Source organism: Myotis lucifugus, unplaced genomic scaffold (assembly GCF_000147115.1).
Source record: "Myotis lucifugus unplaced genomic scaffold, Myoluc2.0 scaffold_3, whole genome shotgun sequence".
Lineage (NCBI taxonomy): Eukaryota > Metazoa > Chordata > Mammalia > Chiroptera > Vespertilionidae > Myotis > Myotis lucifugus.
Window position 1 is genome coordinate 27,871,299 of NW_005871051.1, and position 12,800 is coordinate 27,884,098.

Genomic DNA, 12,800 nt, shown 5'->3' on the forward strand with positions numbered 1-12,800 from the left:
CTACCAAAATAAATGAAATGACATAAAATTATTTTCTACTGATTCTCTTTATTGGGGGGTGGATCCCCCCCAGTCTTTTAGTATGGGAGTGACAAAAAGGAAATAGTTGGATAAACTCCCGCCCCCTCATCACAATAGCCCATAGGGTGTGTGGGTTTCCTTACACTCATTTGAAAGAGGACACTATAAAAAAGTGGTTGATGCCTTCCCCCCTCTCCTTCACAAAACAGCAGGGATCAAGGGGTCGGGGAGTTTCTCTTTTTTGTAGATAAAAGCAGTAGATTTAAGGGGTGGGGTTATCCTCCCTCTCCTCCCCACAGAAGTGTGGATCATCGAGAAAGAAGGAGATCTCTCCTCAAACCCAACAGAGCAGAGATAGGGAAGTATGGGGCCCCCTCCCCCCTATCCACTCTAAGCGCGGTTGATAACAGGAGTTTGTGTGTGCTTCTCTTCTCTCACATAGAGATTGAGGGCATAAGGGGGATTTGGCGCACCCCCTCTCACTCTCCACAGAGTACCAATGCTGAGGTTATTGTGGTCCCCCCCTTAAACAAAGTGCAGGTCAGGGGGGGTGGGGGGGTTGGGGCGCCGCCACTGTCACACTCAGGGCAGGGCCAATGGGGAGGTTATGGCTCTACCCTGTCACACACAGAGCAGAGCCTGTGGGGGCGGGGCGGTTGGGGCGCCACACCCTGTCACAGAGCAGGGCGATCAGGGGGTTTGGGCGCTGCCCCCTGTCACGCTGATCCGGTGCCAGGAGGCCTCGCGGCTCCTCTGATCCCGGTGCTGGGAGGCATATTACCCTTTTACTATATAGAATAGAGGCCCGGGGGCCGGCTGGTTTGCCCTGAAGGGTGTCCTGGATCAGGGTGGGGGTCCCCACTGGGATGCCTGGCCAGCCTGGGTGAGGGGATGATGGCTGTTTGCAGCTGGTCACACACCCTTCAGGGTGGGGGTCCCCACTGGGGTGCCTGGCTAGTCTGGGTGAGGGGCTGAGGGCTGCTTTCAGGCTGGTGGTTGTTGACTGAAGCTTCCAACCGCTCCTTGTTTTTTCTCTTTTTTTAATTTTATTCTGGGCCAGCTTTAGCTCTGGCTCTAGCTCTGAGGCTTCCGCTGGTTTGTTTGCGTTCTATAATCGAAACAATGTATAACTCTAGCTCTGAGATCCCCGGGTTTTGTTTAGCTTCTATATTTGTTACAAAGTTTCTTAGAGTTGCAGCTCAGAGGCTGGCAGCGCAGGCGGGGAACGTTGGAGTCCTCCTTCACTGCAGCAAGCAAGCCTCATGTTCGCTTCCAACTGCCTGGCTGCTGGCCGCCATCTTGGCTGACAGTTAATTTGCATATACTCACTGATTAGCCAATGAAAAGGGTAGCGGTCGTACGCTAATTACCATGTTTCTCTTTTATTAGTGTAGATGGGGGAGAAAAGGGAATCAAGGAAAACTAAGCACTATATCAGTATGTAGTGAAAAGCTTGTGGCCTTTAAAATTTGTTTTTGTTAATCTTTACCCAAAAATGTTTTTCCATTGATTTTTAGAGAGAGTGGAGGAAAGGGGAGAGACAGAGAGAAACATCGATGTGAGAGTGACACATCGATTGGTTGCCTCCCACATGCCCCTGGGATTGTGTGCCTACTGGTATAACTGAGGTACGTGCCTTTAACTGGAATCGAACCCGGGACCATTCAGTCTGTGGGCTGATGCTCTATCCACTGAGCCAAATCGGCTAGGGCACTTGTGGCCTTTTAAGCAGAGAAATGTGGGTTTAATTTTCTGTAACTTCTTAAATATATATATTTTTTATTGATTTCAGAGAGGAAAGGAGAGGGAGAGATAGAAACAATGATGAGAATTATTGATAAGCTGTCTCCTGTATGCCCCCTACTGGGACCCAACCCACAACTCCAGGCATGTGCCCTGACTGGGAATCGAACAGTGACCTCCTGGTGGATGCTCAGCCACTGAGCCACACCAATTGGGCTTCTGTCACTTATTACCTGCCACTTTAGGTAAATAAGTTAACCACTTGAAGTTGTGTTTTTCTTACCTGTATAAAGTATATCCCATGGTGGTTGTGGGAATTAAAAATCTAAAGTGCCCAGTACAATGCCTGACACATAGTAAATAGGCTCTCAGCGAGTGGTAGCTTGTCTGATTGTTACTACTATGTAAATTGGTAATTTTGATTATAAAATTTCATATTTATAATTTGAATAGAGACATCAGTGGGTTCTGTTTGTAAGTCTTTTGTCTTTGTTTTATTTTCAATCTAACAAATATTTGAATACCTTTTTTGTGCCAGCCAGATGCTGGGCTAGCCATAATGGTGAGCTAAACATGAAAGGGTCTGTCTTGTGGCCGAGGCAGTTGAAAATCATAGAATTAAATTTCATAATGTGAAAAGTCTCTCTGTCCTCGGAAAAGATACATTTTTAAAACCCTAGGTACTTTTTAAATAAGTGTCACATTTTGGATCATGGTGTTCATGTAATTGGTATTTTATGCTCCTTGATATACTTTCCAGGGTATATTTGTTTGTTCTGAGTTAATAGGTGTATTTCTTTTGTCATTTTTCTTCTTTCTCTGAGATAGACATTCTCACCTTTCTGATCTTAGGACTCCTTTATCTTCTTCTTCTTCTTTTTTTTTTTTTTTTGTTAAATATATTTTATTGATTTTTTTTACAGAGAAGAAGGGAGAGAAATAGAGAGTTAGAAACATTGATGAGAGAGAAACATCGATCAACTGCCTCCTGCACACCCCCTACTGGGGTTGTGCCCGCAACCAAGGTACATGCCCCTGACCGGAATCGAACCTGGGACCTTTCAGTCCGCAGGCCGATGCTCTATCCACTGAGCCAAACCGGTTAGGACTCCTTTATCTTAAAAGTTAGAGAACCCCAAAGAGCTTTTGGCTTTTTAGTTATATCTACATATAGTTATCATATTGAGAAATTTAAAATTATTTATTATTTATTTTAAAATAATCTCATTACATGTTGACATAAATATATTTTTGAGAAAAATACCTATTTTCTAAAACATTTCTAAGAAGTTTGGTGAGAAGAGTGGCATTGTTTTACCTTTTTGCAAATTACTTTTGCCTTATAGAGGCAGCTGGATTCTTTTATCTGCTTCTGTATTCAATTTGTTGTTTATTACTTTGGTTGAAGTATATGAAGGATATGTATGTAGTTGGAAAAGGGAGGAGTATTTTAAGAACCTTTTTAAATAGTTGCAGGCATTTTTTGATAAACTAAAATTCAGCAAGTATTCATTATTAAAGATTAATTGCAATGTGAAATCTGAATTTATCAATGCACCTTTTGTACTGTTACATTAAAATACATTGGTCTCGCACATTTAATGGATATTTTATATTATACATTATATATATAAAAAAAATCACATTTGTTAGTGTGAACACCCATCAAAAAAAAAACCTTCAAGTATTGAGAAAGTCTAAGTACTTGAAAACCTGTCAAGCTCATGGTGGTGAATAGAAGTTTCCCAAAGTTTTAATTTTTGCTTGAAAGCTTGAATTTTATAATTGGCAACAACTGTACTGTCAATTGTTTTCTGTGAAGTGACAGTTTCACTTTGTTTATTTAAAAAAATTTTTTTTCATTGATTTCAGCGAGAGGAAGGGAGAGAGGGATAGAAACAGCAATGATGAGAGAATCATTGATCAGCTGCCTCCTGCACACCCCCTACTGGGGATAGAGCCCCAAACCCTGGCATGTGCCCTGATGGGGAATTGAACCGTGCATGACCTCCTTGTTCATGGGTTGATGCTCAACGACTGGGCCATTCTGGCCAGGCATCACTTTGTTCATTTTTGAAAAATATGTTTGCTAAATATGTAGGTCTGGATAATCATGTTTGTGTGTCAGCTCTTCTTTCAAGTTAAAATAATGTTCCATGAAAAAAATGAGTTGAGTTCACAACTCAAAACAATCTCCTAAGTGTCTTTTCTTTGAGACCATGGTGTGCAGCAGAAGTGCTTTATGTATATTACCCATTTCATTACATAGAACATTATAAAGATGTATACAAAGGGGTCAAGATGAATAAAATCAATCATTTTTACTGCTTTGTCTAGGGCATTCTTAAGTAAAACTGGCTTTTTTCTCTCCTGTGCGTATATAACAGTGGTAGTCAAGAATACAATGATTGCCAGTACATTTTGGTGCCATTAATTTGAATGATGCTAAGGAGCCAGCAGCTTTCCTCATCACAGCTTTGCATGATCAGTGCAGTGCTAACACAGTGAAAAAATGCAAATAATACCTTAATATTATTATAAAAATTGTTTTGGCATCATGGATACCTTAAAGGAGTTCTGCTGGAAGACTTTGAGGATTGTTGCTCTGGGGAATGGAGCAGTTTTCAATGTTAGGTTTATATAAGCTACATTGATTTTTTTTTTAAAAAGCATTAATTGTTTGAAATAGAAACTGGAATAATAAACACATCATTGAAGATTTTTAGATTCAGTGAAGGTTTAGTGCTGGGTAGATATATATGTGTTCATAAGTTGTGATTAGTTATATAATAGTCTTCACCAGCACTATTTGACAGAACTTTCTGCTGTGATAGACATGATCAATAAATCGGCACTATCAAAGACTGGAGCCACTAGCCACATGTGACCATTTAGCACTTGAAATGTGTTAATGTGACTGAGGAACTGCATTTTTTTAAATGTACAAAACCTTTTTTATTACAAGTCATATTTCCTTATTTTTATATGTAGTAGGCTTTATTTATTTATTTATTTAATCTTCACCCGAGGATATGTCATTGATTTTTAGAGAGAGAGAGGAGAGGGAGAGAGAGAGAAACATCGATCATCTATGTGAAAGATAAACATCAGTGGGTTGCCTCTCATACCCTTTCTTCTTGCACATGCCCTAACAGGGGATCGAACCCGAAACCCTTCAGGATACGGGACGATGCTCCAACCTTTTGAGCCACCCAGCTAGGGCAGTAGGCTTTATTTTTAAAAACAGTTTTAGATTTACAGAGAAATTGAGAAAGTGGTTCAGAGAGTTCCTATTTATATTACAACCAGTTTTCCCTATTAACATATTATTAAGGTACACTTATTACAGTTAATGAACCAATATTGATACATTGTTACTAACTAAAGTCCATAGTTTATTTGGATTTTCTTAGTTTTGTCTAGTGTGTTTTTCTGTTCCAGGATCCCATCCAGGATACCACATTACATTTAGTTAGGGTAGATCTTTGTCTGAGGCCCTTATCCCTAGAATTGAAGTAGCCAAAGGAGAGAAGAGATCAGAGGAGGAAGGTGAGAGCCTTATCTGCTCTGTCACAGTTGCTTTCAGCATGAGAAAGAAATGCTAATAGGGTGGCCTTGGAACTTAAAATATTTTGCTCACATTCCCACGGAAGCACTTTATGCCATTATGTCCACTTTATGCCCTTTTCTGACTCCTTCCTCAAAGGTTTGAGTGTTCCTATGTTTAAGAGGTTCTAGGACTAGGACTAGTTCTCAGAATTCTTGAGGGCTGCTAATTTCACTGTGCCATATACTATTGTCATCATCTGTTGGGAACTGAATGAAAGTTCATCTGTTAATTCATCCTTTTTGTAGTTCCATCTTCATACCACCCTGAATTTTTTCTTTATACCCAATCTCTGTTTCATTCCTTTCCAAGATATTTTTTCTGAGGACTCTGAAAAAATGTCACTTTTGTGTTAAACCGTTCCATGTGCTAAACTGTTCATAGGATGTTTTCCAGCACTTTAAGGTAGCTGAACCCATCTTGCCCTGATAATTTTACCTTCTCTTTCACCCTCAGGCTGCCAGTACATTTTCTTGCACAGTGGTAGGTGCAACAGCAGACAGAATCAGGATCTTCATCCTGTTTCATTCAGATGCCTGTTCTATTTCTTTACTAGGGTGACCATTCAGCTTGCTTGCTCCTATTGTCTCTATATAATTAATACCCTTTCACATAAACATTTTCTGGTTTAGGCGATAGATTATATATAGTCACCTTAGTCATTATTCCTCCATCTTTTGTGCAAAATCCCTTTTCCTTTGAAGTTCATGCTGACAATACAACCATGATTCCCATTACTATTATCAGATACAGACTCTGGTCTCACCCTTTGATTCATTGTCTTTTCTGCTCTCTCCTTTCTACTATTATCCTGAGGTGACTTCAGAGTTCTCCCAGGCTCCTGGTTCCTTAATTTATCTGCACTCTAATTATTCTAGTGTTTTCAGTTTTATCCCTACTACACCAGCATTTGGATATTACCAACATCTCTAATTTGTAAACTCTCTTCTGTTTTTACTTCCTTCCCCATTGTGCCTAAATCACACTTTAGCCAGAACCTTCCACTTTGCCCTCTTACTCTTCCATTCATTGCTGACAAACCCGTTGTCATCTCCTCTGTCATTTGCCTACTTACCTGAGAGAATTGAGGCCATCAAATGTGAATTATCCTCAGCCTCCTAGCCTCCACCCCCAACCCCCCCCAAAAAATAACCCCAAATCACAAAAAAACACAACAATCTTCAGAATGTTTGGAGGCATCCTAGTCATCTGGTTCTACTTTCCTCTTGTCACTAGTCCATAGGAGTGTAGGAGTGGAGTCTTTTTTCCCCCCCCTTATTTGTTCTCTGAAACCCCATACCTGCTGCCTTCTCAGAGACATCTCTTCCATGATATATTTGCTAAATTGTTTCTTCACTTTTTTTATTCTACTAATACTTTTCCATTAGGATATTTTTAATTAATTTATTATTATTTTTTTACCTGACAGTCCCTCCACCTCACACTGCCTTTGGGTCACTGACACATTCTCGGAGGGAGGGGGAGGGCCATTAGGATATATTTATCTAGAATAAAAAATGGAAAATTTCTTTCTACTGGATGTCATTTCTCTTCACCTTTTCACAGCTAAGATTCTATAAAGAATTGACTGCATTTGTAGCATTTCCTTTCTCTCTTCCCTGCCATTACTCATCCCACAGAAATCTGGCTCTGTCCCCACCCACAGTTCTATACTGTGCTCTTCAAATCACCAATGATTTCATTGTGGAAGCCAATGAAGACTTTTTAGTCTTTCTCTTTTTGACTTAAACATTTGAGACTTTTGAATTCTTCCATTAAAAAAAAAAATTGTACCAGAACTATCCTTGTTGTATACACAAATTAGAAACTTACTAGGAAAGGATTACCCATAATTCCACCATTCAGAAGTAAAAACATTAACATCTTGTGGCATCCTTCCTATATAATAAAAGGCTAATATCCAAATCAACTGAGTGGCAGAATGACCAGTTGCTATGATGTGCACTGACCACTAGGGGGAAGACGCTCAATGCAGGAGCTGCCCCCTCGTGGTCAGTGTGCGCTCCCACGGGGAGCACTGCTCAGCCAGAAGCCCTGAGCCAGGCTCACGGCTGGTGAGCACAGTGGCAGAGGCGGAAGCCTCTCGTACCTCTGCGGCAGTACTAAGGATGTCTGACTGCCGGCTTAGGCCCACTCCCCGCGGGATCTCGGACTGCGAAAGGGTGCAGGCCAGGATGAGGGAATCTCCCCCCCCCCCCCCCAGTACATGATTTGTGCCTGCTGCTCTAGTATATATATAGTATTTATTTTTAAATTTTATGATTATGGGGGTGACGTCTATCCTATGTAATAAAAAACTAATATGCAAATAGACCAAAGGGTGGAACAATTGAACAACCGGTTGCTATGACATGTGCTGACCACCAGGGGGCGCATGTGGAACATGGCAGGCATCAGCAGCAGGCAGCAGAGTGTGGAACATGGCGGGCATTGGCCGCTGTAAGATGGTGGAGCAGGTGAGCAGGGATGCCAGACCAAGGCGAGGCACCAGTCGCTGTCATTGGGGCAAGACTCTGGTTACTGAAAATTCCTTGCTCCTGTGCACTGTGGTCCGGCCTGGCGCTCACACCTGCTACTGGCGCCGGCCCCGGCCCCGCTCACACCCACTGCTGGCGCCAGAGCCACCGCTCACACCCACTGCCCACACCAACACTGCTCACACCCACTGCTGGTGCCGACCCCAGTTGCTCTGTGCCATCAGAGGGTGCGAGCGGTGGCTGCCGGCCCTGATCACCCCTAAGGGCGTCTCCACCTCCCCTTGCCCCTGAGGGGCGATCAGGGCAGCAGCTGCTGCTCTCACCCACTGACGGCGCCAGCCCCAACTGCTCCACGCAGCCAGTGGGTGTGAGCAGGACCAGCACCTTCAGTGTGTAGGAGCAGCAGCAACAGGAGTGGAGCTGCTGGCATACAGAGAGCCAGGGGCTGTGGTGGGAGGGGCTAGGCAGGGGCACGGAGGATGGGCCGAGACCCAACCCTGTGCTTACCACAGCCTCATGGCCCACAGTTCCTTTCTAGGTGCACAGATTCATGCACTGGGCCCCTAGTATATATATAAAAGGCTAAGTGACTGACCAACCGGCCTGGACATATGACGTGCACTGGAAATTTAAAAATAAATGTTGACTCGCGCACGTGTGATACATATAAAGCTCTCGCTGGCACCAGTGCATGCATGTGTTTCGATAAAAGATTGCGACCTAATGTAATCAAAACTGAAGTATTAATAGGATCTGCAGAAGGAGAGGTGGTTCTGATTCCAAGAATTGATTTGTCCCCATCTGACACTGGCCTCCCATTTAAATTAATTTGAAGACAGTTTCCCGTGATGTCAGCATTTGCGATGACTATTAATACATCACAAGGACAAACTCTAGACCAAGTAGGAATATTTCTACCTGAACCTGTTTTCGGACATGGTCAGTTATATGTTGCTTTCTCTCGAGTTCAAAGAACATGTGACGTTGAAGTTGTAAATACTTCATCACAAGGGAAATTAGTCAAGCACTTTGAAAGTGTTTTTCCTCTTAACGTGGTATACAAGGAGACATTAGAATAAGTTTAATCAATTTATCAGTCATTGTTTTTATCAATGTTTTTGTATCTTTTTTTGTTGCTTTTATATCATGTTTTTGTTGCTTTTATATCATGTTTTTGTTGTTTTTATGTCGTCTTTGCTGTTATATCATGTTGTTATTGTTTATTAATCAACTTATATATTATTTTCATATACATTTTACTAATTTTCTTTCATCTCTGACACTTCTGTTATAGAGAAAGGGCGAATAGCGATATTAAAATATTTCTTCTAATTAATTTCCTTTCAATGTGCACGAATCTGTGCACTGGGCTACTAGTTGATTAATAAAATTATGTAGGTTTCAGTATATATACAGGGTGGAGTAAAAGTAGGTTTACAGTTGTATGTGAAACACGATTTATTCTTGTATTAGTATTTATTATTGTATTATTTTCCATATGAACAACTGTAAACCTACTTTTGCCCCACCCTGTATGTATTTTATTTATTTATTTATTTGTTTATTTATTAATATATTTTATTGATTTTTTACAGAGAGGAAGGGAGAGAGATAGAGAGTTAGAAACATCGATGAGAGAGAAACACCGATCAGCTGCCTCCTGCACATCTCCTACTGGGGATGTGCCCACAACCCAGGTACATGCCCTTGACCGGAATCGAACCTGGGACCTTTCAGTCCGCAGGCCGACGCTCTATCCACTGAGCCAAACCGGTTTTGGCTACCCTGTATGTATTTTAAAATGTGTTGAATATGATTATATTCTCTGTATTCCATAATCTGCCTTGGACACAATATATTGTTGACATCTTTTCATGTCAGTGAGTACAGTTATCATCTCTCTCCTCTACTGCTCTGTAGATCTGGCTTCCACAGTATATGCTGGATTTCTCATACCCTCTTTTCACTTTAGCTCTTGCTAATTCTTTCTCCTCCTGGCATCCTGAATGATCTTTCTGAAGTGCAGATTTAATCCTGGACACTTCCTTGCCTGAATCTTTTTATATAGCTTTTCATTGCCATTGGGGTATAAAATACAATGGCTTCAATTATATGGCCACTGCTTTATCAAGCTTCACTTTAGTAGTTTTTAGTCTTATTGATGAAATGGAAATCTCCCAAAAGAATCTAGCTCTTCCCCTTTCTGTTTTTTTGATACAGTCAGTGTAGACAAAGCTAGAATCAGTGAATTTGAGTTTAGGAGAAAGGTTAGGGCCAGAGATATCTAGCTATATGCTTTTTCTCTTCTTTCAATTTTTGGTTATAGTTCTGAAAATTTACTTCAAAATCTGTGTCTCCCCAGCCCTACTCTACACTGAAGTTCAAGGTCTATTATGGTCTTTTAGATGTCTTTACTAGGAGTTTTGATGATGCACAGCAGGTTTAATTATTTTAAAGAGGGGTAGGCATGACCAGAGCAGTGCTTTAGGAAGGTTGATCTTTTGGGATGTGAATAGTTAGAGATTGAGTCAAGAAAGCCAATTAGAAGTTTTATTCTAATAATCTAGACATGACTTAAAGGTTCCATTATAATGAAAAAAAATGCAAGAGGGATTTTGAAGGAGAAATTGACCAAATTTGAGACAAAATGATTGGATATGAGAGAAAGAAGCAAAAGGAGTTTCAGATAACTCTGGGGTTTTGAGCCTGGCTTATCGGTGAATTGTAAAAAACAGTGGTACCTTGATCAGTTGTTGATGAGATAGGTATCCAGGAGGAACAAACATCTGGAAATGCCACACAGGTCATGGCAGAAAAGAAATCTGTAATTTACAATAGGGGCGAGGCATCTCCTCAGGAAGCTGGGCAATTTAGAAATTTGTGGGAGTATTTTTCATTGCTGCTGTTGTAGCGACACCCCCACTCCCTGCATGGTATTCCCTGTGATTTAGTAGGCAGAGTTCTACCCAAAGTGTTAGTGGAGAAATAACAAGATGTTCAAGACAATATCTAAACAGAATTTATAGTTAAATAAAACATGGGTACACTGATGAAAGTTAGAAATGGAGAAACTTTTGGGGAATGCTGACTACATAGGAAGGAAATGAAGATAGGAAAAAGTAACAATATTGTTCTGATCTTGGTGGATAAAGGAGGAAATGGTTTCAAGAAAAAGCACATGGTGGGAACATAGCATCTCTAGATTCTAGAGTCTGGTTCAGATACTCCTGTCAGAATGCAGAGCTGTTTTCTCATGGTCACAAGTCTCGTGGGGGTTTGAGTTAACATTTAGTGTAGTGGGGTTTAAATGGTGGTGAAGCCTATACTCATTTTAATACCTCACTGCATCCTTAGAAAGGACAATTGAGGAAAAAAAGCCTAGTTTCCATTCTGACTAATTTATAATTCAGAGGCATCATGTAAGACAATCCCTCCAGGACATATAAATACATTAGAACTGGGCTCATTTAAATTGATTTAGAAGGAGCAATCTGAGGTGTAGAATTTGGAATTAGTGATTACAGTACTTCAAGAATTTAAATGAGATTTCTTCAGGAGTCATAACTCTTATATTTTTGCTTTAGTTCATAAAGGAGAATGAGCAGAACTCCATTCTGAGTAATGTTGGTCTCTTTAGTTCAGTGATGGCGAACCTTTTGAGCTCGGCGTGTCAGCATTTTGAAAAACCCTAACTTAACTCTGGTGCCATGTCACATATAGAAATTTTTTGATATTTGCAACCATAGTAAAACAAAGATTTATATTTTTGATATTTATTTTATATATTTAAATGCCATTTAACAAAGAAAAATCAACCAAAAAAATGAGTTCGCAGGTTAAGAACCGCTGCTCTAAGGTGAAAGTAGAAAATCCTTAATTAGGTCTCCAGTGCTCTGCATGGTCTGTTCCCCTCTATCTCACTAGCTTCATCAAATACCATGCCTCCTTTCTTTAGATAAATATAAAAAGATGGTGAATTGGAATGTAAGGGTGATTATATTAATTTTACTTTGCCTGCTATATTGTTATAAACAGGGATTTAAAAACCTCATCTGGTGACTATGGTTGAGAGGAGCATAAGCAAAACACACTCCCTAGCTATACTTTCTTGGCTGGAATTCTGCATTTAATCTTGACTAACTGTATGGAGATATTTTTCTCTTTAACAGGTTTCTCCACATATAAAAGTCTTGTAAACATACCGAAAAGAATGGCAGCGGAAACACAGACACTGAACTTTGGGCCTGAATGGTGAGTTTTCAAAATCTCATCTTTTTGATATTGGATGACTAGTACAGTAGTAAGGTATTTTTCCAGGTGTTAGATGGTTTATATAAATGTGTATGTTTTTGAGACTGCTTTATGTGTTTAGTTGAAAACAATGTATTTAGTCTAGGAATAAATTATATTTGGTTAATGACTATATTATAAACTTTATTTTAAAACATTTCTTGGTTTGGTTATGTTACAATAGTGGAATTAAAATATCTCACAGTCCCAAGATCCTATCAAATTATTTACTTTTTGTTTCAGCCCTTGTCTAGGTGTATGTACAATTTTATATAGTTGAAACATTTATATGTGTATGTTTTCTGCTATACTGTTGTTTGTGAGTGCTGTTCATAGACTCATTTGAAAGTAGTTTTTGTTGAATTATTATTTGAATTTTATATTATTGATGGGCTAGACAGGTGGTCCAGAATTATATTGGCTGTTAACAGAAGCCCATCTAGGATTGGGTTAGCATTTGCCATAATTATAACTGACCTTTGAGTCTCTTACAGATGTGTTTGGACCCCGAATATGGAATTCTCATGGAATTTTGAGATCCATCACATTTTAGTGTGACTTTTGCCCCTTTCTTCCTTTCCCCTCAAAGTTGGTGATTGAAGATCTTCTCCTCAGTGCGTGAATAATGTAGTTGCTTTTCA

General features: G+C 40.2%; 1 protein-coding gene across 8 annotated transcripts in view; it reads left to right on the forward strand.

Moving 5' to 3' along the window:
* The window catches only part of GIGYF2 (GRB10 interacting GYF protein 2), a 130,358-nt gene that overhangs the window by 10,341 nt on the left and 107,217 nt on the right, over positions 1 to 12,800 (forward strand). For all 8 annotated transcript variants that reach the window (XR_002831661.1, XM_014463811.2, XM_014463783.2 and 5 more), the window contains one exon: positions 12,039 to 12,120. Coding sequence is in view for 7 of the 8 variants with exons in the window: in XM_014463811.2 (XP_014319297.1) it covers positions 12,080 to 12,120 (41 nt within the window). In the remaining variant the exon portion in view is untranslated. The remainder of the gene's footprint in view (positions 1 to 12,038; positions 12,121 to 12,800) is intronic.